General features: G+C 42.5%; 1 protein-coding gene across 4 annotated transcripts in view; it reads left to right on the top strand.

Annotated features, from left to right (window-relative positions):
• LOC106567514 (janus kinase and microtubule-interacting protein 2) overlaps positions 1-21,102 on the top strand; it is a 48,067-nt gene extending 26,965 nt beyond the window's left edge. For 2 of the 4 annotated variants that reach the window (XM_014136836.3, XM_014136835.3), the window contains exons 6-22: positions 59-205; positions 595-741; positions 1,158-1,214; positions 1,353-1,475; positions 1,904-2,032; positions 2,285-2,368; positions 3,660-3,722; positions 3,969-4,067; positions 6,914-7,015; positions 7,131-7,184; positions 7,315-7,380; positions 7,498-7,566; positions 7,884-7,961; positions 8,245-8,448; positions 17,216-17,281; positions 18,209-18,286; positions 18,801-21,102. In XM_014136836.3, the coding sequence (XP_013992311.1) occupies positions 59-205; positions 595-741; positions 1,158-1,214; positions 1,353-1,475; positions 1,904-2,032; positions 2,285-2,368; positions 3,660-3,722; positions 3,969-4,067; positions 6,914-7,015; positions 7,131-7,184; positions 7,315-7,380; positions 7,498-7,566; positions 7,884-7,961; positions 8,245-8,448; positions 17,216-17,281; positions 18,209-18,259 (1,539 nt within the window). In that variant the 3' untranslated portion in view covers positions 18,260-18,286; positions 18,801-21,102. The remainder of the gene's footprint in view (positions 1-58; positions 206-594; positions 742-1,157; positions 1,215-1,352; positions 1,476-1,903; positions 2,033-2,284; positions 2,369-3,659; positions 3,723-3,968; positions 4,068-6,913; positions 7,016-7,130; positions 7,185-7,314; positions 7,381-7,497; positions 7,567-7,883; positions 7,962-8,244; positions 8,449-17,215; positions 17,282-18,208; positions 18,287-18,800) is intronic. The other 2 variants (XM_014136834.3, XM_014136833.3) reach the window with 1 other exon arrangement.
• The last annotated feature ends 6,881 nt before the right edge of the window (positions 21,103-27,983 follow it).

The following is a 27,983-nucleotide window of genomic DNA, read 5'->3' as shown; positions in this document are numbered from 1 at the left end:
CTCTCTCTCTTTCTCCCCCCCCTGCCCCCCTCTCCTTCTTTCTCTCTCTCTCTCTCAGCTAAAGCGTGTGCGGGAGTCGGAGAAGCAGTGCAAGCCCATGCTGGAAAAGAACAAGATGCTGAACAAGAGGAACGATGACCTCAGCCAGACCCTGCAGCGCATGGAAGAGAAACTCAAAGGCCTGGCCAAAGAGAACCTGGAGATGGTGAGTGGCAAGGAAATAGAATTACAGACCATTGACTTAAATGGGGAATTCCCACTCGAGTAATTATATTTCTATGGCGAGTGTCATCATGACACAGATCTCAACACAACCAGGGCTCCAATAGTTTAGTACAAGCATAGCATGCCTCAATAGCCCAGTGTTTACAAAGACTGTCTGCAACACATTGGCTACAGTCCTTGTCCAAGTAAAGTAAATGGAACCAAAGCATTCAAGTCTGCATTAGTCTTGTAGATTTAGAAGTGCATTACATTGTGGCTTGGGCCTCGGTACCCTAACCACCACACATATTCATTATTCATGACGAGCACATACTGAGAGATAGAGAAGGTTCTAACTCCTGTACAACTGGTTCCACTCTGTGTGTGTAGAAGGAGAAGATCAGCTCCCACCCACCGCTGAAGAAATCCAACTGTAAGTCTCTGAATGATCTGGACCAGGCACATGACGACCAGGAGATTGAGTTCCTTAAGCTGCAGGTACTGGAGCAGCAGAGCATCATCGACGAGCTGACAAGAGTGAGTTCTCTTTTTTTTTTTTTTATGTGACTTCACCACCAACAATAGGTTTATTTTTGGGGGGTGTTCACTTTTTTTCTTTTCAATGTAAAAAATCGCGCAAATTCATTTTGTCAAAAAGGCTTTCACTTCTAAAATGATCAAAGGTGTTGATTTACTGGTCTCGGTGGAACCCAGAACCAAATGTTGTGTGTACTGGCCAGATAACATTTACTGTATAATAGCAGTCTGTCACAAGAGACAAAGATTTAGAGAGACAGAGATTTACTAACTAAATGAATCACAAAGAGTCCTGGTGTACACGCAGTGTTAGGTTCTTTGCCAGATACAATTGGCTGATCAAATGAAACATATCCATGGTTGCTAAAGTTGTATGTTTGTTTGTTGGTAGTTCTGGTATACTCTGTGTCTTTCAGGATAGGGAAAAGCTCCTGCGGAAGAAGAGGCATAAACGAAGCAACAGGCAAATAAAGGTAGAGGAAGCCACGTTTGCACGTTAATGTGTTTCTCTTTATAGGAGAACCAAATAAACAAGATCAATACCGTAATACAGTCATCTGCCTTGGGAAATATCTGATTTACAAACAATCCTATGATCTCTCCCTACACAGAGGCACATTGTAGTGGACACCTTCTTCGGATACGATGAGGAATCCATGGACTCGGAGACGTCCTCTGTGGCTTCGTTTCGCATGGACCGCACCCCAGCCACTCCTGATGAAGACCTGGTTGAGGTGAGACCTGTTCACATCACAGGAAATAGACCCTGGGTGGGGAGGGAACATTATTTACGATAAGTGATCAATAACCTTTGCATAAGCACCAGTTGCAAATCAGCATCCATGCAATATTTAGTAGTTTAGCTGACACTCTTATCCAGCACAACTTACAGGAGCAATTAGGGTTAAAGTGCCTTGCTCAAAGGCACATTGACAGAATTTTCACCTCGTCGACTCGGGGATTCAAAACAGCGACCTTTCGGTTAGTGGCCCAACGGTCTTAACCGCTAGGCTACCTGCCACGCCATGCACTTTCACTTCTGTCTTTCTGAACCAATGTGTTTCTCATCTCTCCATCCATCATTTCTCATCCTGGCTTTCCTCTCATGCTCTCCTGTTCCCAATGTCTTCTCTCTAACCCTGGGGTCCGTCCATCAACACAGGGACTGGCTAACGAGGAGTCGGAGCTGCGCTTCAGGCAGCTGACCAGAGAATACCAGGCCTTACAGAGGGCATACGCCCTGCTACAGGAACATCAAGGGGGCCTTCTAGATGCTGAGATGGAAGCTAAGGTACAGTAGACCTGCCATTAATATTCAGTTAAATGTCACCCGCAAAATATTGTATTTTTGCATTATCTGGGGCAATAGTGATGCAGTCATGCCAGATTTGTTTCTGTATTCAGTAAAATTGTGTATAAGACTACATACAGGCTATATACTCCACTACAACTATCACTGCCCGTGTGTTCTATAACAACAGCTTCCGTCACGTACGGCTGTATCAAATGGTTGATGTTATTGTGGATATGTTGTGGGTCACAGGCTCAGGAGCAGCTCCATGCAGACGTTCTCAGGTACAAGGCCAAGATAGAAGACCTGGAGAAGGAGCTCGCCCACAAAGGACAGGTAAAATACATTATTCCACAGACCAACACTAAGACATGGGCTGCATTCCAAAGGGCACCCTTATTTCATATTATATACTATACAATCAATCAATCAATCAAATGTATTTATAAAGCCCATTTTATATCAGCAGATGTCACAAAGTGCTATACAGAAACCCAGCCTAAAAGTAAATGTCAGTTGGATTTTCATAGCCGAGCATTCAGAGGTCGAGACAGCAGGTGCAGTAGAGAGAGAGAGTCGAAAACAGCAGGTCCGAGACAAGGTAGCACGTCCGGTGAACAGGCAGAACAGTTGAAACTGGAGCAGTAGCACGACCAGGTGCACTGGGGACAGCCAGGAGTCATCAGGCCAGGTAGTCCTGAGGCATGATCCTAGGGCTCAGGTCCTCTGGGAGGGGAGGGAGAGAGAGAATTAGAGGGAGCATACTTAAACTCACACAGGACACCAGATAAGACAGGAGAAGTACACCAGATATAACAGACTGACCCTAGCCCCCCGGCACATAGACTATTGCAGCATAGATACTGGAGACACGGGTGGGTCGGGGGACACTGTGGCCCCATCCAACGATACCCCTGCCCAACCAGGCAGGATATAACCCCACCGACTTTGCCAAAGCACAGCCTCCACACCACTAGAGGGATATCAACAGACCACCATCTTACTACCTTGAGACAAAGCTGAGTATAGCCCACAAAGTACGGAAGACAGGAAGTTCACGTCTTGGACTCAACCCACTCAAGTGACGCACCCCTCCTGTACTTCTTTTGACCAGGGTCCATAGGGCTATGTCTGGTCAAAAGTAGTACACTATGGGGTGCCATTTGGGACACATCCTACGACAGAGGAAGGCTATACACAATGTCCCAGTCTCTGAATTACTGCACATGGATGGCTTGTACTGTATGTGACCATAGTTATTATGCAATTACTTACATACTAGGAGTACCAGATGTAACGGTGCTGTGAAAATGTAATTACAACTCCAGAGTTGGACTGTCGATAGTGATTAGTCTTGGGGACTGAGAGGAAAAGTCAATGAATGGTTTTGATTCTGTTGCCTCACAACAGTGAAGAACAATTTTGGGTTTGGGTTGTGATTGACGCTAGTATTTCATACAGTGTGGGTCAGTTCGGTTAACAAACTGAAATGCTATCCATGATGGGATAGCTATGATATCTATCTGCGGGATATGTTCGATTTTGTATAACACTTCAGTATGTTGTAACCATAGAAATAGAATGAGTAGAATTTTTCCCTCATTGAAACCTGGTTCTCCTCTCGCAGGACTCCAAGTGGGTAGAGGAGAAACAGCTGTTCTTCAGGAGGAATCAAGAGCTGCTGGATAAGGTCTGTCCTGCTATGATATCATTGATATGATAGTAATATTGCATTACACTATGCATCATTATTTACTTTGTATATTAAAGTCAACTTACTTTGTCCTCCACCAATGTCCGCTAGCAAGAAGGGTGATACATGGTAGTCATTTTGGATCTGAACATTCACCATGAACCACTTGATATTGTATAGGGTATGGAAGTCCATGCTACAGGCAGGCTCTGACCTTCATGCTATCCCTCTGGTCTTCTGCAGGTGGAGAAGTTGGATGGAAAATGTAGTCGACAGCAACAGGAGCTGCAAGACTCCAAGGACCAGAATGAGCTCCTGGAATTCAGAATACTGGAACTAGAGGTAAGGACGTCGAAAGTTCAGGCTGCTGCACAGACACTATGGAATTCTCTAGTCTAGAGCGCCAGGTTAAATTGTGTTTCAGTGCATTTTTTTACTCTAAATGGATTTACTGAGTGAGAAATAGATATCGTTTGTAAATGGACAACATATACTGTCATCTTAAATTGAATTGTTGTTATATTTGTCCATATACATTTTTATACCTAAGGTGGACAATTTGTGTTACTACCTTACTTACACAAGCTTACATTTTCAAAACATAACATTTAGTGGAATTACACATCCTTTTTACCTCAGATTAGGGATGTTACTATAGCAGTTTATAGTCATCGAGATGATGCTACATTGATGCTACGATATCTTTGGTTTGGTACTGTTGGTTTTATCATACACGCCTGTCTGTCGCATGACTTAGAAAACTCAAAAGGCATAAATAATTCGGAGCAATCTTTGTATAAAAGTCACTGACCACAAACAAATACACGGATTTGACAGTCAAGCTGTCACTCAAATGAAAGCCAACCTCTGTCACTATGTAGAACTACCTGTGAGGTGACGATTCGTTGAAATGATCCAGTCAAAAATGTGTTGCATTTCCTTTTCGTATTGGCCATCTACCGTAAACAGATTAGTTGATACATAGCTACTATAGGTTCTCATCTATCGACAGGTATATGTAATTTACACAAGTTCGTTGTGGTTTGTCTTTTAGAAGAGCACAAATGGTACATGTCACCGTGGTTATTGTCCCAGTTCCATAGATTTCAATACAATATCTATGCGATTAATTTGCGTGCACTATTGATTACAATAAAACATGATAATCAATTTGAGAACGCTTGGAAAATGCTGGTGCATGTGCAGTTTATAAGGTACTATGAACACAAGTGTGACACGTATGTGTACGGAGTAATTTATGTGTTTCATGACCTATTTCAGCCTATTTATTATGAATTTGGACATTTAAAACCAGTATTTTGACACTGGGCTGTAAATGAAAAATCCATGACAACAGGAAGTAGCAACAGTATCCTGTTCAATTTATGTTTTAGGAATATACATTATATTTATAACAATCATTTTTTTTATGTAACTGTCCAGTGTTTCCAGATGTCTATGAAATATGACCTATAATTACTTACATCATGAGGGAAACACTCTTCCTTCCCCAACATTTTTTAATTAAGTATGTTACAAAGCAGCTTTTTTTGTGTTGGAATGATCTGAGCGTACCCCAACAACAGAATGGTGTGGGCGAATACCAGTCATTAAAAATATTCAAGAGAGTAGACCACTGATTGGCCAACTCATCCTCCTCAGGAGTATGACATCATGCTCTATGAGGAAATAGCAAGCATTTTTTAAACAGTCTGTTTGAGATATAAGTTTGAGGTGGGGTTTTCAGATAGGTTTTTCCTCCAATTTATGCTTTGGCCACAAATACGAGTATAGGACGAGTCAACCACATTATTTTGGTATGAGTTAACAGTTACTTTAACAGGATTCTACTGAATCAGGTAAAAACTACCAAATGAGTCCAAAAATGTGCTGTGATTTATCGATTTTGATGATAGAACTGATATCGTGAAAATATATTTGTCTTACGTACTAGAGGTGAGCTTTTATGATTGACAGGTTACAACAGGTCAAATATCAATGAAGCATACATTTGACTGGATTCACAGCTGTTTAAAGAAAAAAAGAAAAGAGCATCGGTGACATGGAGAAAGATATATCATGGGTTTGTAATATGCCCACCAATAGATATATAGCAGATTTTGTTTGTGTGTACAGAAATATTTAGATACATTCCAAACATTATATCAGTAGTGCTGAGCGATTAACTGAAATGTTGGTTATTTTCGGGTTTTAAACAACTAAATGACAACTAATTATGTTCTGTTTTTTTTTTTGTGAGTACAATGCTCAGTTTTTCTAGAGATAAATCAGATCAAGTCCAAACTGTGTGATGTAGTAGGGAGTTGTAGTTTTCAACAGGCCAATATTCTACATGGTTTAGCGCAGAAAACGTGGTAATTAATTACATTGACCATAATCAATTGCGCGACTCCTTGTCCTGTCTGAGACGGAGAGAACAGACAGAAGAACGTGCGATTAAGAGGGATGGAGAGCAGTTGCTTTGTGAGGTATCTTCATCTGAAAATACATGATCTACGATTGATAGTTGGTATTCAGCAGTCAATCAAGTATGCCTTATTTCATTTGAAGAACTACTAAAATAGTGATTTTGTCAGACAGCGTAGGCAGCAGCTCTTTGGAGATGAGATGATGGAATTAAATATTGAAGTCGTCAAATAAGGCCTAAAACAAATGTAATATACACAATGTGAATAAATGGTAAATAAGTGATAAGCAGTAATGGTCAGTCACTACCATCGTGGGACTTTTAGTAATTGTTTCATTCTATGTTGTTACAGCCTTCAACCCACATAATGCATAGTGAATTTAATGTCCCCCACCAAAAATATCAAAATCGAAAGCCGTGATGAATTTTAAAGTAATCTAACTGAAACCGAACCGGCCTCAAAAAGTACTAATCGCTCAGCACTAATATCAGCCTTGTCTCCGGGACCTCTGTATTCCTCCCCTTCCCCCCATGGCCAGGCTCAGACAGGCTCAGAACACAGGGCTTTGTGCATTCTGTGCTGCAGTGCAGATACTGCAATAAGCCCCCAAAAGAATGGTGCTTCCATCTACTGGATAGAGAACAAAACAGCAGGACATGTCCCTGCACTGACTCCCACCGCTGTCTTCTTTGTCCAACCATTCAATCAATTTAACCAGTGCTGTTAACTGATTAAGTAAATGACATGTTCTTCCGGTAGGAGCGTGAGCGGAAGTCCCCTCCGTTTAATCATCTCCGCATGCATCCGTTCTCCGAGGGTGTCAGCGCCCTGCAGATCTACTGCATGAAGGAAGGAGTGAAGGTATAACCAGTCTCAATAATATCTCATTAGTATTACAGGACATTATATTTTGTCTTTCTGCAAAGCAATTTTAGGTGAAATAGGATGCTGATTGTTTATTTTGATCCTTTCCCAGGATGTCTGTATACCTGACCTGATCAAGCTGCTAGACATTCTGGGTGATAACGGGGTAAGCCTGCTTGGAAGGGCTCTATAACATGTTATTACGGATGTTTTTGCAAATAAAAATTCACTCCTCCTTTGCGTGAAGACTTGAAAATCGGGATTGTTTAACCCTTTTATTACATATTTTTTTTTAGAACTTACGAAATGAGGAGCAAGTGGCCATTATTCAAGCTAGCACTGTCCTTTCTCTTGCTGAAAAGGTATGCAAATACAATACAAATATTGATGCTTAGTTCAGAGTAACTTGTACGCAACAGAATAGCCATTTATAAGGCATTGTTTCTTATCTGCGTTTTGTTGTCTTTGTCTCCCCCTAGTGGATACAACAGATCGAGGGCACAGAGGCAGCGCTGCACCAGAAGATGATGGATCTGGAGCTGGAGATGGTGAGTCCCTTCTCCGTTCACATCACTCACTCACAGTCACTTCGCACGGACTCGGCTTGACTTGAGAAGTGTTTACTCGGTTCCTTGCAATGAAAGTGGCAGATTTCTGTGCACAATACAATGGAAGAGATGCTCAAAGAACTCGAATTTCTGCGTTGTACATAAGTACAAAAAATACTTCGGAATATGAAGGCGTATAGACAACATTACCTATCACTAACTGTTGCGTGATGTTATTGACTGGTGAGGTTGGTACGGAGTTCTTCAGACACAGTATTGAGATCAGAGCACTGACCAGAGAGAACTGTCCTCCACAGGAGATGTTCTGCAAGCAGAAAGGCTATTTGGAGGAGGAGCTGGATTACAGGAAGTCAGCCCTGGATCAGGCCTACGTGGTGAGTGCCCTCCAGATGCATTCCTACTCATTCAGCCACCTACCTTTAAATACTGGCTTACTTTTTTATTGGCCTCAAAGGTATTACATTTAATATGCGGTTTGAACATACTGTGAGGGTAACATAAATGTGTGTTTGTGTGTGTGTGTGTGTGTGTGTGTGTGGGGGCATGCAATCCATACACCTCTCCCCCAGCCAGTACCGACTTACTATAAATGATGAATATCTACACATATCATTATCGTCACTGTAGCTAACTACCGCCGTTGACCTCCCCCCGCAGCAAATCCAGGAGCTGGAGGCTACTCTGTACAACGCACTGCAGCAGGATAAGGTGATCGGCTACGGCGAGCCTCTCAGTGACATGCAGAAGGATGAGCTTCGTACGTCCGTGGAGAAGCTACGCAGGCAGATGCTGAGGAAGAGCAGAGAGTTCGACTGTCAGGTTCTGGCTGAGAGGATGGAGCTGCTCCACCAAGCCCATCAGGTACAATATACAATCATATGTGACCCACCACCTGGGTCCGTTCCTATGTAGCAACATTTGAAATCATGTGTTGGATAAAACTCGAGACTCCGAGCTAGAAAAATAAATGTAACATACACTGCAGTTGAGGAGCAATGAGAAAGTAATTCTGCTTTGAAATTGATAAACTTGTAACCCCACATTTGAGAAAATGGCCCGTGAATGTTTTGTTGCCCCTACTGGAGAGCTACACTACCGTTCAAAAGTTTGGGGTCGCTTAGCAATGTCCTTGTTTTTGAAAGATTATTTTTTTTTTTGTCCATTAAAATAACATCAAATTGATCAGAAATACAGTGTAGACGTTGTTAATGTTGTAAATGACTATTGTAGCTGGAAAATTATGATGTTTAATGGAATATCTACATAGGCGTACAGAGGCCCATTATCAGCAACCATCACTCCTGTGTTCCAATGGCACGTTGTGTTAGCTAATCCAAGTTTATAATTTTAAAGGCTAATTGATCATTAGAAAACCCTTTTGCAATTATGTTAGCACAGCTGAAAACTGTTGTACTGATTAAAGAAGCAGTAAAACGGGCCTTCTTTAGACTAGTTGAGTATTTGGAGCATCAGCATTTGAGGGTTCGATTACATGCTCAAAATGGCCAGAAACAAAGAACTTTCTTCTGAAACTCGTCAATCTGCTCTTGGTCTGAGAAATGGAGGCGAGAAATTGCCAAGAAACTGAAGATCTTGTACAACGCTGTGTACTACTCCTACTACTTCACAGAACAGCGCAAACTGGCTCTAAGCAGAATAGAAAGAGGAGTGGGAGGCTCCAGTGCACAACTGAGCAAGAGGACAAGTACATTAGAGTGTCTAGTTTGAGAAACAGACGTCTCACAAGTCCTCAAATGGCAGCTTCATTAAATAGTACCCGCAAAACCCCAGTCTCAACGTCAGCAGTGAAGAGGCGACTCTGGGATGCTGGTCTTCTAGGAAGATTTCCTCTGTCCATATCTGTGTTCTTTTGCCCATCTTAATCTTTTATTTTTATTGGCCAGTCTGAGATATGGCTTTTTCTTTGCAACTCTGAATACTGTGTCTCAGAAATTTCTGTCCATGAGTGATGCAACCCGAAAAAAAGCATTAAAGACAGAGTTAATGAGTCCGCACATGATGGGCTATTAGCAGGATAATAGACTCTTGCCAAGTTGATTTCTATTTTTAGGGACTTGAAATGTATTAATGGATGTTTGCCTACTAATGATAATGACATGAAGGAGATCAAGAAGGAGGTTAGGAGGAGCAAGTTCTGCGTGCTTCTTACAGTATGTGTGATTAATCGGTTTTCTGACCATTTCGAACAGTGTGAACACAACAAATACAATAATCATTTACAAACAAATTCTAATCAATCCTATATAGTCTGTTCTAACAAAAAAGGTTGTAAAGTCTTTAGTACAGCCAAGACTAAAAACAGCTGAATTCATTCCTGAATTCAATTGCTTTAGCTGACATGTTGCGGTTTATTTATTGTTTAATTACTCAAGGCTCCCTTCTCTTCTCTGTGCTGGAGTGCTTTTAAGAACTTAATGGTATAGCAATAGCCTAATAAACTTCACATTAACTTGACTCTTCTCTCTTCATTTTACCCACAAACAAAATCACTAGTAGTCCCCCCCCTCGCTACTCTCTGTTTATCTTATATGCATAATCACTTTAACTATACATTCATGTACATACTACCTCAATTGTCCCGACCAACCAGTGCTCCCGCACATTGGCTAACAGGGCTATCTGCATTGTGTATCACCACCCGCCAACCCCTTTTTTTATGCTACTGCTACTCTCTGTTCATAATATATGCATAGTCACTTTAACCATACCCACATGTTCATACTACCTCAATAAGCCTGACTAACCGGTGTCTGTATATAGCCTTGCTACTGTTATTTTCAAATGTCTTTTTACTGTTGTTTTATGTCTTTACTTACACACACACACACATACACACACACACCTTTTTTTTTTCTCGCTTTTTTTGTGTTTTATTATTGGCAGTATAATTTAGCAGCTTTGACATGCATCGTCCAAATTACGGCTGAAAGGCGATCTAATGCCGACGTCTCGGCGACATCTTGCCAATGTGCAAACGCTCTCCATACTACATCGGCCCGATGTATTTTGTATACATCGGGCAGAAGTCGGCGAGATGTATGTGTGCTGTCTGGGGTGATGACATGCACAAATTCATGAATGATTGATTGACATATTGAAGTAGGCCTTTAGGCCAATATATATGTACGTTATGTTGAGACAGCTACAGTAAACAGGACTCTTAGTCCTACAGCTCCAAGTCATTTCAAGAAAAACTTTTAACCCACATGCCCCTGAATTTACCGAAATATGTGTATTTTACACTGTAGCAGTAGGCCTACATTAAGATACATATCATAAAAGACAAAAACGTACTGAGCGTTTCATCCTCAAAGCACCATGAGGGTCTGCTGCGCGGTATACATATTAGCAGTAAAATTTTAAAAAAGGAGTAGCCTACCAATAGCCGCCAGTCTAATAAATCAATTTAATATACACAATCACAAAGAAATCCATTCATATTTTGTTTAGGAAGGTCATAAAAAAAACGTGACGCTAAGATAATTTGTTTCAGGTGAACAGAATGGCATGTTTTAAGATGTATTTCTCTGTGCCATAGTAGCTGAGGCTATGGCTGCTTCATGTCCACAAAATTAATGAACTTGTTATGCTCTTTCAGATAGGGTGTAGCAATCGAAACGTCTGGGCTGCATGGACCTCTGTAGGATTATTTGGGAAAGTAAGCATTAACGGCAACGATGGCTGACAGTAAAATAATATGACGTTACGTACTGTAACATGCTGTACCGTACCGCAGCATCCTGCAAGCTGTGCTGCAGTATGATGCAACTTTTAAAAGAGGAACCACTGTACATGCCATTTGATGACTTAACATGATGGGATGACTCAACAGGTGCGGCCAGTCAATTGGACTTGTAGCTAAAGTGGTTCGGAGAACTTGGTCATTCAACAAATTCAGTGCCTTTTGAGATGTGTATCTTGGTAAAAAAAAAAAAAAAAATGAATTTCACCTAATTTTAACATTCTGTCATAAAGAGCATGGTCAGCTCAATAAAAACACGTTTTTCCATCTCAAGAGGTTAAATAAAAAAAAATGACTATAGTAAGGGCCTTTTAAGTGCCAAATAAAGTAACAGGGTTGACCGTAACAGGGTTTTAAGATTTCATCTTAAATCAGCCAATCATCCCCTTGTAACAGGGGAAATTGAAGCTTGTTGTGTGCAACAGGGAGGGGGAATTGAATGCAAGCTTCACAAAAAAATGAAATTGTTACAACATTTCTAGCGTGTTTATCTATTATGCTTGACCCACTCCATTTTCCACCACAAAATACTAGAAAACGCTATGATTTGACTATTAGATGATTAATGTTTCTTTCTTGTTTTAATATGTAAAAAATAAAAGTTTCACCATATTAAAACGAGAGTTCAGTTCACATAACAGGGTTGACCTTAAAGTGAGGGATATTTTTATTTTTTTCTTGAAATGAATCAGTCATCACGTTAAATGAATAATATTCTTCAGATATGACTTGGAGAACATTGGAGAAATGTTGGGTTGGTTTAAATCTTCCAAAAAGTCACAGAGGCTGCATGGAGGGACATCTCAAAATGCAGAATTTTGGCACTTTAGGAAGTCTTTATTTTTATAGAAAATCAGATTTCTTGTATTCTCCCTGTGGTCTATATTAAAGGGCACTTCATTGAATATAACTGGCTTTTACAATTCGATATTGGTGCACAATTTCTACTTAAAATATCAAAGGGATGCAAAAGGCACTTATTTTGTGGAACGACCCAAATATATGTTTGCTCGATGTTAGTCCCCAGAGCTAATCAAATCAAATCAAATTTATTTTTATATAGCCCTTCGTACATCAGCTGATATTCTCAAAGTGCTGTACAGAAACCCAGCCTAAAACCCCAAACAGCAAGCAAAGCATGTGAAAGAAGCACGGTGGCTAGGAAAAACTCCCTAGGAAAAACTCCCTAGAAAGGCCAAAAACCTAGGAAGAAACCTAGAGAGGAACCAGGCTATGAGGGGTGGCCAGTCCTCTTCTGGCTGTGCAGGGTGGATATTATAACAGAACATGGTCAAAATGTTAAAATGTTAAAATGTTCATAAATGACCAGCATGGTCAAATAATAATAATCATAGTAGTTGTCGAGGGTGCAACAAGCACGTCCGGTGAACAGGTCAGGGTTCCATAGCCGCAGGCAGAACAGTTGAAACTGGAGCAGCAGCACGGCCAGGTGGACTGGGGACAGCAAGGAGTCATCATACCAGGTAGTCCTGAGGCATGGTCCTAGGGCTCAGGTCCTCCGAGAGAAAGACAGAAAGAGAGAAAGAGAGAATTAGAGAGAGCATATTTAAATACACACAGGACACCGGATAAGACAAGAGAAATACTCCAGATGTAACAGACTGACCCTAGCCCCCCGACACATAAACTACTGCAGCATAAATACTGGAGGCTGAGACAGGAGGGATCAGAAGACACTGTGGCCCCATCCGATGATACCCCCGGACAGGGCCAAACAGGCAGGATATAACCCCACCCACTTTGCCAAAGCACAGCCCCCACACCACTAGAGGGATGTCTCCAACCACCAACTTACCGTCCTAAGACAAGGCCGAGTATAGCCCACAACGATCTCCGCCATGGCACAACCCAAGGGGGGGGGGGGGGCGCCAACCCAGACAGGAAGACCACGTCAGTGACTCAACCCACTCAAGTGACGCACCCCTCCCATGGACGGCATGGAAGAACACCAGTAGGCCAGTGACTCAGCCTCTGTAAAAGGGTTAGAGGCAGAGAATCCCAGTGGAAAGAGGGGAACCGGCAAGGCAGAGACAGCAAGGGCGGTTCGTTGCTCCAGCCTTTCCGTTCACCTTCACACTCCTGGGCCAGACTATACTTAATCATAGGACCTACTGAAGAGATAAGTCTTCAGTAAAGACTTAAAGGTTGAGACTGAGTCTGCGTCTCTCACATTGGTAGGCAGACCATTCCATAAAAATGGAGCTCTATAGGAGAAAGCCCTACCTCCAGCCGTTTGCTTAGAAATTCTAGGGACAATTAGGAGGCCTGCGTCTTGTGACCGTAGCGTACGTGTAGGTATGTACGGCAGGACCAAATCGGAAAGATAGGTAGGAGCAAGCCCATGTAATGCTTTGTAGGTTAGCAGTAAAACCTTGAAATCAGCCCTTGCCTTAACAGGAAGCCAGTGTAGGGAGGCTAACACTGGAGTAATATGATCAAATTTTTTGGTTCTAGTCAGGATTCTAGCAGCCGTATTTAGCACTAACTGAAGTTTATTTAGTGCTTTATCCGGGTAGCCGGAAAGTAGAGCATTGCAGTAGTCCAGCCTAGAAGTAACAAAAGCATGGATTAATTTTTCTGCGTCATTTTTGGACAGAAAATTTCTGATTTTTGCAATGTTACGTAGATGGAAAAAAGCTGTCCTTGAAACAGTCTTGATATGTTCTTCAAAAGAGAGATCAGGGTCCAGAGTAACGCCGAGGTCCTTCACAGTTTTATTTGAGACGACTGTACAACCATCCAGATTAATTGTCAGATTCAACAGAAGATCTCTTTGTTTCTTGGGACCTAGAACAAGCATCTCTGTTTTGTCCGAGTTTAAAAGTAGAAAGTTTGCAGCCATCCACTTCTTTATGTCTGAAACACAGGCTTCTAGCGAGGGCAATTTTGGGGCTTCACCATGTTTCATTGAAATGTACAGCTGTGTGTCGTCTGCATAGCAGTGAAATTTAACATTATGTCCAGCTCAGTGGACTAACACATTTTTGAGTCATACAGACATCCCAGGATCGATACCTATTGGTTACACCAAGGCAGTGGTTACACCAGGAGAACCCTGACCTGTTGCACCTGCATACAGTGGCTTGCAAAAGTATTCACCCCCCTTGGCATTTTTCCTATTTTGTTGCCTTACAACCTGGAATTAAAATATATTTTTTTTGGGGGGGGGGGGGGTTGTATCATTTGATTTACACAACATGCCTACCACTGAAGATGCAAAATATGTTTTATTGTGAAACAAACAAGAAATAAGACAAAAAAACTGAAAACTTGAGCGTGCGTAACTATTCACCCCCCCAAAGTCAATACTTTGTAGAGCCACCTTTTGCAGCAATTACAGCTGCAAGTCTCTTGGGGTATCTCTCTATAAGCTTGGCACATATAGCCACTGGGAGTTTTGCCCATTCTTCAGGGAAAAACTGCTCCAGCTCCTTCAAGTTGGATGGGTTCCACTGGTGTACAGCAATCTTGTCACGTCCTGGCCAGTAAAAGGGGTTATTTGTTATTGTAGTTTGGTCAGGGCGTGGCAAGGGGTGTTTGTTTTGTGTGTTTCAGGGTTTTTGGGTTATGTTCTATGTTCTTCTATTTCTATATGTTTATCTAGTTTATCTATTTCTATGTTGGATTTGTTTGGGTTTGGTCTCTAATTGGAGGCAGCTGAATCTCGTTGCCTATGATTAGAGACCATATTTAAGTGGGTTAGTTTTCTCTTGTGTTTGTGGGTGGTTTTTTCCGTGTATAGTCTGAGCACCTTACAGGACTGTTTTTCGTCGTTGTTTTGTTTCAGTGTTTTGTTTCCTCTTAAAGAAAAGAAAATTATTCACATACCCGCTGCATTTTGGTCCACTCAATACGACAAATGTGACAAATCTTTAAGTCATACCACAGCCTCTCAATTAGATTGAGGTCTGGGCTTTGACTAGGCCATTCCAAGACATTTAAGTGTTTCCCCTTAAACCACTCGAGTGTTGCTTTAGCAGTATGCTTAGGGTCATTGTCCTGCTGGAAGGTAAACCTCCGTCCCAGTCTCAAATATCTGGAAGACTGAAACAGGTTTCCCTCAAGAATTTCTCTGTATTTTGCACCAGGCATCATTCCTTCAATTCTGACCAGTTTTCCAGACCCTGCTGTTTTCCAGTGTTCTCAGGGTGATGAGAGGTGTTGGGTGTGCGCCAGACATAGCGTTTTCCTTGATGGCCAAAAAGCTACATTTTTGTCTCGTCTGACCAGAGTACCTTCTTCTATATGTTTGGGGAGTCTCCCACATGCCTTTTGGCTAACACCAAACGTGCTTGCTTATTTTTTTATTTAAGCCACTCTTCCATAAAGCCCAGCTCTGTGGAGTGTACAGCTTAAAGTGGTCCTATGGAAAGATACGCCAATCTCCGCTGTTGAGCTTTGCAGCTCCTTCAGGGTTATCTTTGGTCTCTTTGTTGCCGCTCAGATTAATGCCCTTCTTGTCTGGTCCGTGAGTTTTGGTGGGTGGCCCTCTCTTGTCAGATTTGTTGCGGTGCCATATTCTTTCAATTTTTTAATAAAGGATTTAATGATGCCCCGTGGGATGTTCAAAGTTTCGGATCTTTTTTTATAACCCAATCCTGAACTGTACTTCTCCACAACTTTGTCCCTGACCTGTTTGGAGAGCTCCTTGGTCTTCAAGGTGCCACTTGCTAGGTGGTGCCCCTTGCTTAATGGTGTTGCAGACTCTGGGGCCTTTTAGAACAGGTGTATATATACTGAGATCATATGACAGATCATGTGACACATAGATTGCACACAGGTGGACTTTATTTAACTAATTATGTGACTTCTGAAGGTAATTGGTTGCACCAGATCTTATTTAGGGACTTCATAGCAAAGGGGGTGAATACATATGCACGCACCACTTTTCCGTTTTTATTTATGATTTTTTTTTTGAAACAAGTCATTATTTTAATTTCACTTCACCAATTTGGACTATTTTGTGTATGCCCATTACATGAAATCCAAATAAAAATCCATTCAAATTACAGGTTGTAATGCAACAATATAGGAAAAAACGCCAAGGGCGATGAATACTTGTGCAGGGCACTGTACCTGTATAAGTCAACATATGACATAAACTCCCTTTGATAATTTAACTTGAGGGATTCACACCTGCACCCACCTTGCTGAAAGAAAGGTCATTAAAATATGTCCATGAAGAACAGATTGATGACAGGACTTTCACAGATCCACACACCCACCTGACATTGACCTGATAGTGATACTCTAAGCAGTTTAAACATTTAATAGAACACAGTATATGTTTACTTGAATGAACACAAGGTTGTTCAATTCTAAATTGTAGTGTTTAACATGGAACAAAGCAGGCTGGGAGATGACGCTGCCGTTGCAGTTCCTCAATGCTACAGAAGAGGGCGATGCTCCATTTATTTACAGTTTAAACTGACTGAGTCACTCCAAGGGTAGCAACATTGTGCCAGCCTCTCACACGCACCCATCTGGTGAACCACTTACCAGGCCACTCCAAGGGCAAAGCTGTCAGCATCACCAGTCCCATAGTTTCCCAGAAAACATTTATTGTTTCAATAAACCATGCCACAATGTACCTAAATAATCTTTACTGATACACCAACACTGTAATACTGAAAATACAGCTGTACATGACTGTTTTCCTAATGTTTTCTCAAACGTTTATTTATATTTCCAGTGCTGATTCAAAAATCGATGTAAAATATAAATGTATGGAGCATATTTGTGTTGGCTTGGCATACAGTTGAGCTATAGCATGCAATGTTACTGTTGAAGAGATTTTGTATATTCGCTAAGGGAACAACAATATTTGCTTTACAATCTTTTCAGAGAATCCGGGACTTGGAGGATAAGACAGACATCCAGAGGAGACAAATTAAGGATCTGGAGGAGAAGGTGAGATGGCCGGCAGAGTTATTTACCGTCATACAGGTTTTGCTCTCTCCTCTCCCCTGTCAGCTATAAACTGACTACATCCCAAATGCCATCCAGTTTCCTATCTAATGCACTACTTTTGACCAGAGCCCAATGGGCCCTGACCAGAAGTAGAGCACAATAAAGAAAATAGAGTACCATTTGGGACTCAGGCCCTGTGATGCTTCTGTGACCTGAAGGGGCCTGTTAAAAGATGTAATATAATGTGTGGTTAACTCGAAGGTTTTTCACCCTGACTGACATTCAGACTACCCTTTCCTTATAGTCACGCATCAGGCAGACCTCTCTGAGCCCCACATCACTGACTAGTTAATGGGCCAAACATAATGAGGCGTGGCCTGTAGTTCTCCTTCCCTTGTTGCACAATACAGAGGGAAATGAGGGGCTTCAGTTATGCCAGGACTTTGGTCTTTTCAGAGTTAAAGTTATATCAAATCAAAGTTTATTTGTCACGTGCGCCGAATACAACAGGTGTAGACCTTACAGTGAAATGCTTACTTACAGGCTCGAACCAAAAGTGTGTGGGGGGGGGCAAATAGTCCGGGTAGCCATTTGATTACCTGTTCAGGAGTCTTATGGCTTGGGGGTAAAAACTGTTGAGAATGAACCAAGTTGTACATGACTCAGAGACGCGGATTGTGTTTTATGCTCTAGTCTACAGACATTCTCAGGTAAACCAAGCTTTACTATAGTTCTGCTATAGCTAGGCTCTGTTATTCACCATAGAGACTAGGGCTAGCCATAATCAGGACTAGTTCCCCTTACTTAGTAGCTCAGTGTCTTTGTAACTTCCTAAAGCTTCCTTTGTTCCTGCCTGTGGCTAACACGTCTTCTGTTTTCTCGACTCACTCTCTCTCTCTCTCTCTCTCTCTTTCTCTCTCTCTGCAGTTTTTGTTTCTGTTCTTATTCTTTTCTCTTGCCTTTATCATTTGGCCTTGATGTCTTGTGACATCTCCTGCAGCAGAGGTAAGTCTGTCCCGGTCAACAAACACAGAGAATCTTCCCTTCTTCCTCTCCGCACTCTGTCTGTTTCCCCCTGTTGTTCTCCATCTCTCTAGCGACCATCAGGACCTGTGATAGTCATAGGAGTGAAAGCATCTATGTTGTGTGGTCATCATGTCTTTTTCACAGTTGTGATTCATTAGAGTTTCATTGTTTAGGGAATCAAGCGATATGTAGCTAATCCTTTTCCTAATGACATTGGAAGTCATTATTCCCTGAAGCCAACCCCATCCTTCCTTAAAAGTTATGAATAACAGCATTATTTTAGTGCTTACCTTTGTCAGACTGTGACTTTGTGTTCTTGGCATGCAAGCTTAGTTTGGTCTAGCAGCTCCTTTGGAGCTTCTTAGTTCTCCCTATGGATAATGCTACCACCATTGTTACATTGATCTCATACGATCTCTCTCTCTCTCTCTCTCTCTCTCTCTCTCTCTCTCTCTCTCTCTCTCTCTCTCTCTCTCTCTCTCTCTGTTTGCAGCCTGGAGATTGTGTTTGTGACTGCAGTGGTTTTCATTTTTTGGTGAAGCGAGTCATCTTTTTGGCTCATGTTGTAATAGTGAGTGGTAATGGACATGGCTGGGAATTCACACCTCTTTGATTTGGGACCTCACACTGGGGATACACACCATGTATGCTGCACTGCACTGTCCTGGTCCTTGGAACATGGAACTTCCCTAAACTCGGTGGGGTAACTGGAATAGAAACCTCAGTCGGAAAACACACACACATTCGCAAACACTCATATACACTGGACACGCTAACACAAACATACTGGAAACACACACACACACACACACACAATATAACACACACACACATACACAGGCAGACAGAGACACACACACATCACACGTGCGCGCCCACACACACATACAGTACATACACACACCAAACCCACTCACAGACATCAAGGAACCCAAAGTCTGGGAGATCTTATCTCTGCCATGCAGGGGAACATTACACCACCTACCACCATCCAACTACACCAACAGCAAGACTACACCCAAACTACACCCAGACTTCAGACTGCCGACACCCAGACTACACCCACACTTCAGACTGCCTACACCCAAACTACACCCAGACAACACCCAGACTTCAGACTGCCTACACCCAGACTACGCCCCGACTATACCCAGACTTCAGACTGACTACAACCTGACTAGACCCAGACTTCACCCATACTTCAGACAAGAGAGGAAAGGAAAGGCTGCTGTAGGCTTCATCAGGAGGCCTCACCAGACCACGGAGTCCTTACTCTCTCCCTCTCCTCTCCCTCTTATAAACCCGAACGGATGCTCGTATGTGTGAGCGCACCCCTTCACAGGAGCGACGAGACCTGACTCAGGGCCTGTGAGCACGGTGACTGACTGATCTGATGGTGACTGACTGACTGTTCTCTGACCAGGAGACACGGGACATGGGACACTCAGGATAATGTGTCTCCTCTGGTCTGAAGCAGATCAGGGGATGGCAGAGCGAGAGAAGGATGGGAGAGAGAGAGGATCCACTATGTGCTCACACACTGACCGGGCTTCTGTTTTGAGACCTTCACTTTCTTTGTTTTGAACCAGCGGACATAATGGACGTCTCTGGTTCTACTACTTTTCCTTTCTGAACAAACCAACAGTCCCAGTCGATCCCCATGTACCAAGATTTCCCCAGAGAAAAAAAACCCCTCTCTATATACATGTGTTGATATGTACATTGTGTCTTGATGATTTCCTGTAGTTTCTTTCCTTTCTTCTGTGAATATGAACGCTGTCCCCTCTACAGTAGAGCTGCTCGGCAGTTTCTGAATACCACAACGTATGAATTGCTCTGTTTATTGTGGCGACAGCTGCAAAATGAACTCTATTTCCTCGATTGTACTGAACTTAAAATAATTGGTATAATAATATTTTCCTCCCCCCCTTTTCCCTGTCACATTCCCTCTATTTTGTACTCTTTCAAGATAATCAACTGTAGCCTACCAGCAGGAGTTTCATGGTTTATACTGAATGAAGTTTAACACTCCCTTTAAAAGAACAGGACTATCTACAGCAAGCTGTAAATACTACATCCTGTTTACCTACCTACATCCTAAACAGCTTTGTCTGATTATGGTCATCGTCATCTCAGCAAAGTGACCATGAACACTGTACAGTACCTCTTGCAGCAATGACATGTCGTTTGCTTTACTCTATTTCACTAACACCTCTTTCAGCACCATGGACACCACAGGGGTTGGTTCTAACCTTCCTACTACCCCCCCACCCCCTTCTCCAAACTGAAATAGGAGAAAGTTGATGCAATGTATACCTGCCTGGTTCTGCTTCTCTCCTTTCACCCTGACTATGTCCTGGTCCTGCAATATTAACTACCTTCCCCGTTCAACCCCCTCACCCACATCCACCCGAGCTAGCGTCCCCTCCCGACCCTATTCAGAGGCCTAGGAACCCAAGGCATCCCATTACATGCCTGTACATACATGAACGTGGCCCACTTCTGTTACGTTACAATGTAGGGGAATGTTTGACACTATTTTGGAGCAAACTCCGCTAACTAGCGATTGCCTTAAATGCGCTATCCCCATCAATTTGTACTTTCTTTTTAACGATTATGTTTTTTGGTCCGTTAATATGATTATGTAACGTTGTACATTTCTGTTCACCGAGGACATTGTTTTGTAAATCTTTACCCTCCTGTTTTCCAATGAGAATTTAACCCCCTCCTCTTCTTTCAAGTATATATATAAAAAAAAAAGGGATAATGATGAAAATAAAAGCGAATGGACTTCAGTTTTAAGTGTCTGTGTTTTGGTGACATCTTGTTTCCAAATTTCATTTGTGGTGGCGATTGATTTTCAGTGACCTGTTTTTACAGTGTGTTTCAGTTGCTCCAGTTCAACTAATGGGACTAATGGAATCCTATGGCACTGACTGAGGTGGGGAAGGAAAATAGGGTCTGTTTGTTAAGGCATATTACTGTGTGTGATGTGCTCTGCATATGTTACACTTGGCCATCAATTGGCAACGGTATCCAAAACATTTCCCTCATAGGGACACAATTGTTTCTTTTTTTATTTGCTGCGCATTATCAACTTCAAATACTGTACATGTTTTGTTTGAATTATGTTCTTTGTGTATTTTGACCCTTTTGCTTTTTGAATAGGTAAACGATTGACATCTGTTTGTGTTATGAAACCCAGTTGACTTGGTTACTGAGGACTTAACGTTATGGGAATAACAAGTGCTTTTTGGTATTTCACTCAAGCCGAGGTAAAGGTCCCTGTTCTCCAACTAATAGAAAAAGGAGATGTTTCAGCTCCTTGGCACTGAGTTTATACCTTGGCCATCTCAACACAGAACAAAGTCGATCCAGGCTAAGAGTCAGTCTTTTCACTTATCCACTCTGTCCCAAGCTCTGCCAGAATAGAATGGAACCATTGAGAGCTCTGGACTACACCTCTGCCAGAGGCTATCTGCCATGAGTAGACTTTCATCTCTCGCTCTCCATCTACCTTTCAGCATGTACTCTCAATAAAAGAAAGGTCATCCACAGAGACAGAGCTGGTATAGTTAAACACATTTTTTTCCAAAAACAATATTTCCGTTCACAAATATACTGTATCTTCCTGGGACAATATTAGTGACAGAAGGGGGGAAAAAATAGCATGGCTTAATTCCTCAGAGCTGTTATCAACTCGAAACGAAATCCCAGGTAACGTATTGCTGTGTGTAAACAGACATATATTTGTATTTGTCAGCTACACCTCATGCTGGGAATGAACAAGGATGTGCTTTATAGAAAGGTCATCTCCAGACCAAACTGAACTCCTGGTTTGCTACCAGAACAGTGTCTGGGAGTCTCTTATGTCATTACCATTATTCTAACTCGATTTCTGTCCCGGCAGTTCTGCAGGCTCTGCCATTACAAACAGATGCAGCTGGCCTCATCTCTCTGCGGCATCACTGTGAATGAATGGCCTCAGTATTTATTGTTCTCCGCCCAGGCTATGATGGTGTGTCAGCACATCCATCAGTCATCCCTACCCCAGCCAATCCTTCAGGTGAGGGAGGAGCTGAGAGTCAAATAGGACGGGAGAAATGGATGAATATGCACTTTGATGCACTCCTGTATGCACTTTGATGCACTTTGATGCGCTCCAAATAGGACGGGAGAAACGGATGAATATGCACTTTGATGCACTCCTTTACACTCCTGTAAAGGGTGTGTCCTATTTGAATGATTTCTTGGACAAAACTAATCAAACACCCATTTTATCTTGCAGTGGGTTATTCCATAATTTGGTGACTTTTGAGATGTGCAGCTTGGTTAAAAAACATTCTGTCATGGAGAGCGTTATGTTCCACTTCATAAAAAAAGTTTTCCCATCTCAAGAGGTTAAATTACAAAAATGACTGTGATAAGTGCATATTAAGTGCCAAATAATCTAACAGGTTTGACCATAACAGAGTTGACGATTTCATCTTCAGTCCCCTTGTGACAGGAGAAATGGAAAAACATTGTTAAAGGACATGCAGCAGTTTTTATCTCAATATCAAATAATTTCTGTGTAACAATTAAGTGCCTTACTGTGACAAAAATACACTACATGACCAGGAGTATGTGGATACCTGATTGTCGAATATCTCATTCCAAAATCATGGCCATTAATATGGAGTTGGTCCCCCCTTTGCTGCTACAACAGCCTCCACTCTTCTGGGAAGGCTTTCCACTAGATGTTGGAACATTGCTGCGGAGACTTGCTTCCATTCAGTCACAACAGCAGTAGTAAGGTCGGGCATGGATGTTGGGCGATTATGCTTGGCTTGCAATCAGTGTTCCAATTCATCCCAAAGGTGTTCGATGGGGTTAATGTCAGGGCTCTGCAGGCCATTCTTCCACACCGCTCTTGAAAAAAAAATGTTGTATGTACCTCACTTTGTGCACTGGGGGCATTGTCATGCTGAAACAAACAGTCGCCACAAAGTTGGAAGCACAGAATCGTCTAGAATGTCTTGAACTAAGGGGCCTAGTCCAAACCATGAAAAACAGCCCCAGACCATTATTCCTCCTCCACCAAACTTTACAGTTGGCACTATGCATTGGGTAGGTAGCATTCTCCTGGCACCCGCCGAACCCAGATTTGTCCATTAGACTGCCAGTTGGTGAATCATGATTCATCACTCCATCACACCAGGCAGGCCAAAACTCAACCCCACCAAAACAGGCTGTAATTTTATTTTCAAACAGCTCTTACACTTATAGGGCATGTTCACAACTTCACAGTATTATTCTCATTAACCTCATAGTGTAGAAATATACACTGAGTGTACTAAACATTAGGAACACTTTCCTAATATTGAGTTGCATCCCCTTTTGCCCTCAGAACAGGCTCAATTCGTCGGGGAATGGACTCTACATGGTGTCGAAAGTGTTCCACAGGGATGCTGGCCCATGTTGACTCCAATGCTTCCCACAGTTGTGTAAAGTCGGCTGGATGTCCTTTGGTTGCTGGAACCATTATTGATACACACGGGAAACTGTTGAGCATGAAAAACCCAGCAGCGTTGCAGTTCTTTACTCAAACCGGTGCGCCTGGCAGCTACTACCATGCCCCGTTGAAAGGCACTTAAATCTTTTGTCTTGCCCATTCTCCCTCTGAATGGCACACATACACAATCCATGTCTCAATTGTCTCAAGGCTTAAAAATCCTTCTTTAACCTGTCTCCCCTTTTATCTACATTGATTGAAGTGGATTTAACAAGTGACATCAATAAGGGATCATAGCTTTAACTTGGATTCACCTGGTCAGTCTGTCATGGCAAGAGCAGGTGTTCCTAATGTTTTGTACACTCAGTGTATATAAAGCACAGGAAAATCACGTTTTTGACTGCACTGGGCCTGTCTAGCCTGTCGATCTAAGGGTAACAGGTTTGACGTGTTATGCTTGACCACAAAACACCAGAAAATAACACAAAAAGAGTAGAACCAGCTCATCTGCTTTTACACTATGATTTGACTATTAGATGTTCAATGTTTCTTTTGAAAAAAAATATAAAAATAAAAGTTTCACCATATTAAAACGAGGGTTCAGTTCACATAACAGGGTTGACCTTAAAATGAGGGAAAGGTTGTTGTTTTTTACCTTAAAATGAATCACTAATCACATGAAATAAAGAATAATTTTCAGAAATGACTTTGTCAAAGCAACAAAATAACTAGGGCTTTACAATGATGGTGAAAACTTGGAGAAATGTTGGGGATAAGGGGTTTAAAATTTTCCTGTAAGTCACAGACGGTGTATGGAGGGACACTTTATTCATAGAATAAAATGGATTTATTGAATTCTCCATGTGTTCTATGTTAAAGGGCACTTCATTGAATATAACAGGCTACATTTCAATAGTGGTACTCAATTTCTACTTAAAATATTACAGGCATGCAAAAGGCACTCATTTTGTGGAGCGACCCCAGTAATGACTATTTGTTACTTGTTTGTTTTCTAAGTGTAGAGGTTTCTCCATAAGAGCTATTCACCCAATTATGCTTTAGTACCTTGAGGCCTTATGTGATTTGTGTCTGCACCACAAAATCTCCCTACTGGTGTCTCCAAAGGCTCAGTTCTAGGCCCTCTCCTTTTTTCTCTCTACACTAAGTCACTCAGCTCTGTCATAGTTTAAACTAGACATGGTCTAAACTATCATTTCTCTGCGGATGACACTCATTCTCCCCTTGTGACACCGTTGTGGTGAAAATTCATCTCTGCATGCCTGGCAGGCATCTCAGCTTGGATGCACACCACCTCAAGCTCAACCTTGACAAGATAGAGCTGCTCTTCGTCCCAGGGAAGGCCTGCCCGCTCCAAGACCTCTTCATCATGGTGGACAACTGCGCGGTGTCCCCCTCCCAGAGTGCAAAGAAAATTGGCGTGACCTTGGACAACACTCTGTCGTTCTCTGCAAACATCAAAGCAGTGACTCTCTCCTGCAGGTAAATGCTCTACAACATCCGTAGAGTATGACCTTTCCTTACACAGGAAGCGGTGCAGGTCTTAATCCAGGCACTTGTCATCTCCTGTCTGGACTACAGCCACTCTCTGTTGGCTGAGCTCCCGCTTGTACCATCGAACCCCAGCAACTTATGCAGAACGCCGCAGCCCGCCTGGTGTTCAACCGTCCCATGTTCTCCCATGTCACCCCGCTGTCGATACAGCTCTGCTTCTAGCTCCTAAGCATCTTAGCAGTATTTTGTTTTTTTCTGTGTTATTTCTTACATTATTAGCCCAGAAAGTTTTTCGTGTTATTACATACAGAGCGGCAGTAACTCACCAGGAATACGACTTTCCCAAATTGGATCCTTTGTTCGTACCCCCTAGGGCAATTGAACTTATCCCAGAGGCTGCTCCAAGAGGACCAACTCTAGTCCGACTCAGGAGGCATGCACACCATCCAGTATATTACTCGCTAATGTTCAGTCTCTGGACAATAAAGTAGACGATCTCAGGGCGAGGATCTCCTTCCAGAGAGACATCAGGGACTGTAACATACTCTGTTTCACGGAATCATGGCACTCTCCGGATATACTGTCCCCGTCCATACAGCAAGCTGGTTTCTCAGTACATATCGCAGACAGGAATAAAGAACTCTAAAAAAAAGAAAGGCAGGGATGTATGTTTCATGATTAACTACTCATGGTGTGATTGTGATAATGTACAGAAACTCAAGTCCTTTTGTTCACCCGACCGAGAATGCCTCACAATCAAATGCCGATCGTATTACCTCCGCAAGAGAATTATCTTCGGTTATAGTCACAGCCGTGAATATTCCCCCTCAAGCCCATACCACGACGGCCCGGCACTGGACTTTGTGCAAACTGGAAACCACATATCCCGAATTTATTGTAGCTGGGGATTTTAACAAATCAAATTTGAAGAAAACGCTACCCGAAGTTCTATCAACACATTGACTGTAGTACTCGCGCTTTTAAAATACTCAACCACTGCTACCCCCGCCCTCCCTTCGGCAAATCAGATCATGACTCCATTTTGCTCATCCCTTCCTATAGGCAGAAACTCAAACAGGAAGTACCTGTGCTAAGGTCTATTCAACGCTGGTCTGACCAATTGGAATCCATGCTTCAAGATTGTTTTGATCATGCGGACTGGGACATGTTCTGCATAGCCTTTGTGAATAACATCAACATATACACTGACACGGTGACTGAGTTCATCAGGAAGTATATAGCGGATATTGTTCCTACTGTGTCAATTAAAATCTACCCAAATCAGAAACCGTTGATAGATGGCAGCATTCGCAAAAAACTGAAAGCGTGAACCACTGCATTTAACCATGGCAAGGTGACTGGGAATATGGTTGAAGACAACGAGTGTAGTTATTCCCTCCGTAAGGAAATCAAACAGGCAAAATGTCAGTACAGAGGCAAAGTGGAGTCGCAATTCAACGGCTCAGACACGTAACGTATGTGGCAGAGTCTACAGACAATCACAGATTACAAAGGGAGAACCAGCCACATCGCGGACACGTCTTGCTCCCGGACAAGCTAAACACCTTCTTTGCCGGCTTTGAGGATAACACAGTGCCACCAACGCGGCCCGCTCCCAAGGACTGTGGGCTCTCATTCTCGGTGGCTGACATGAGTAAGACATTTAAACTTGTCAACCCTCGCATGGCTGCTGGCCCAGACGGCATCCCTAGCCGCATCCTAAGAGCATGCACAGACCAGCTGGCTGGAGTGTTTACGGACGATCTGGAATGGTCCACCCACACACACAGTGTGGTGAAGAAAGCGCAACAGCGTCTCTTCAACCTCAGGAGGCTGAAGAAATTTGGTTTTGCCCCTAAGACCCTGACAAACTTTTACAGATGCACAATTGAGAGCATCCTGTCGGGCTGTATCACCGCCTGGTACGACAACTGCACTCCCCGCAACCGCAGGACTCTCCAGAGGGTGGTGTGGTCTGCCTAACACATCATCGGGGGCACACTGCCTGCCCTCTAGGACACCTACAGTACCCGATGTCACAGGAAGGCCAAAAATATCATCAAGGACATCAACCACCCAAGCCACGGCCTGTTCACCCCGTTACCATCCAGAAGGCAAGGTCAGTACAGGTGCGTCAAAGCTGGGACCGAGAGACTGAAAAACAGCTTCTATCACAAGGCCATCAGACTGTTAAAAAGCCATTACTAGCCAGCTACCACCCGGTTAGTCAACCCTGTACCTTAGAGGATGCTGTCCTAGTCACTTTATACAATGCACTCTAAATAATGCCACTTTAATAATGTTTACATATCTTACATTACTCATATCACATGTGTATATACTGTATTTTATACCATCTATTGCACCTATGCCGCTCGGCCATCGCTCATCCGTATATGTACATATTCTCATTCACCCCTTTAGATTTGAGTGTATTAGGTAGTTGTTGGAGAATTGTTAGATTGTTTGTTAGATATTACTGCACTGTCGGAACTAGAAGCACAAGCATTTTGCTACACTCGCATTAACATCTGCTAACCATGTGTATGTGACAAATAAAATTTGATTTGATTAGAGTAGATTTTTATACATAGACATGGAATCACTGGTCACTTTAATAATTGGACACTAGTCACATTGAATATTGTTAACATACTGCTTTACTCATTT

This window comes from Salmo salar, chromosome 13, assembly GCF_965601325.2.
Source record: "Salmo salar chromosome 13, fSalSal1, whole genome shotgun sequence".
Taxonomy (NCBI): Eukaryota; Metazoa; Chordata; class Actinopteri; order Salmoniformes; family Salmonidae; genus Salmo; species Salmo salar.
Note: the sequence above shows the minus strand (reverse complement) of the source record. Positions and strands in the feature narration are given on the sequence as shown.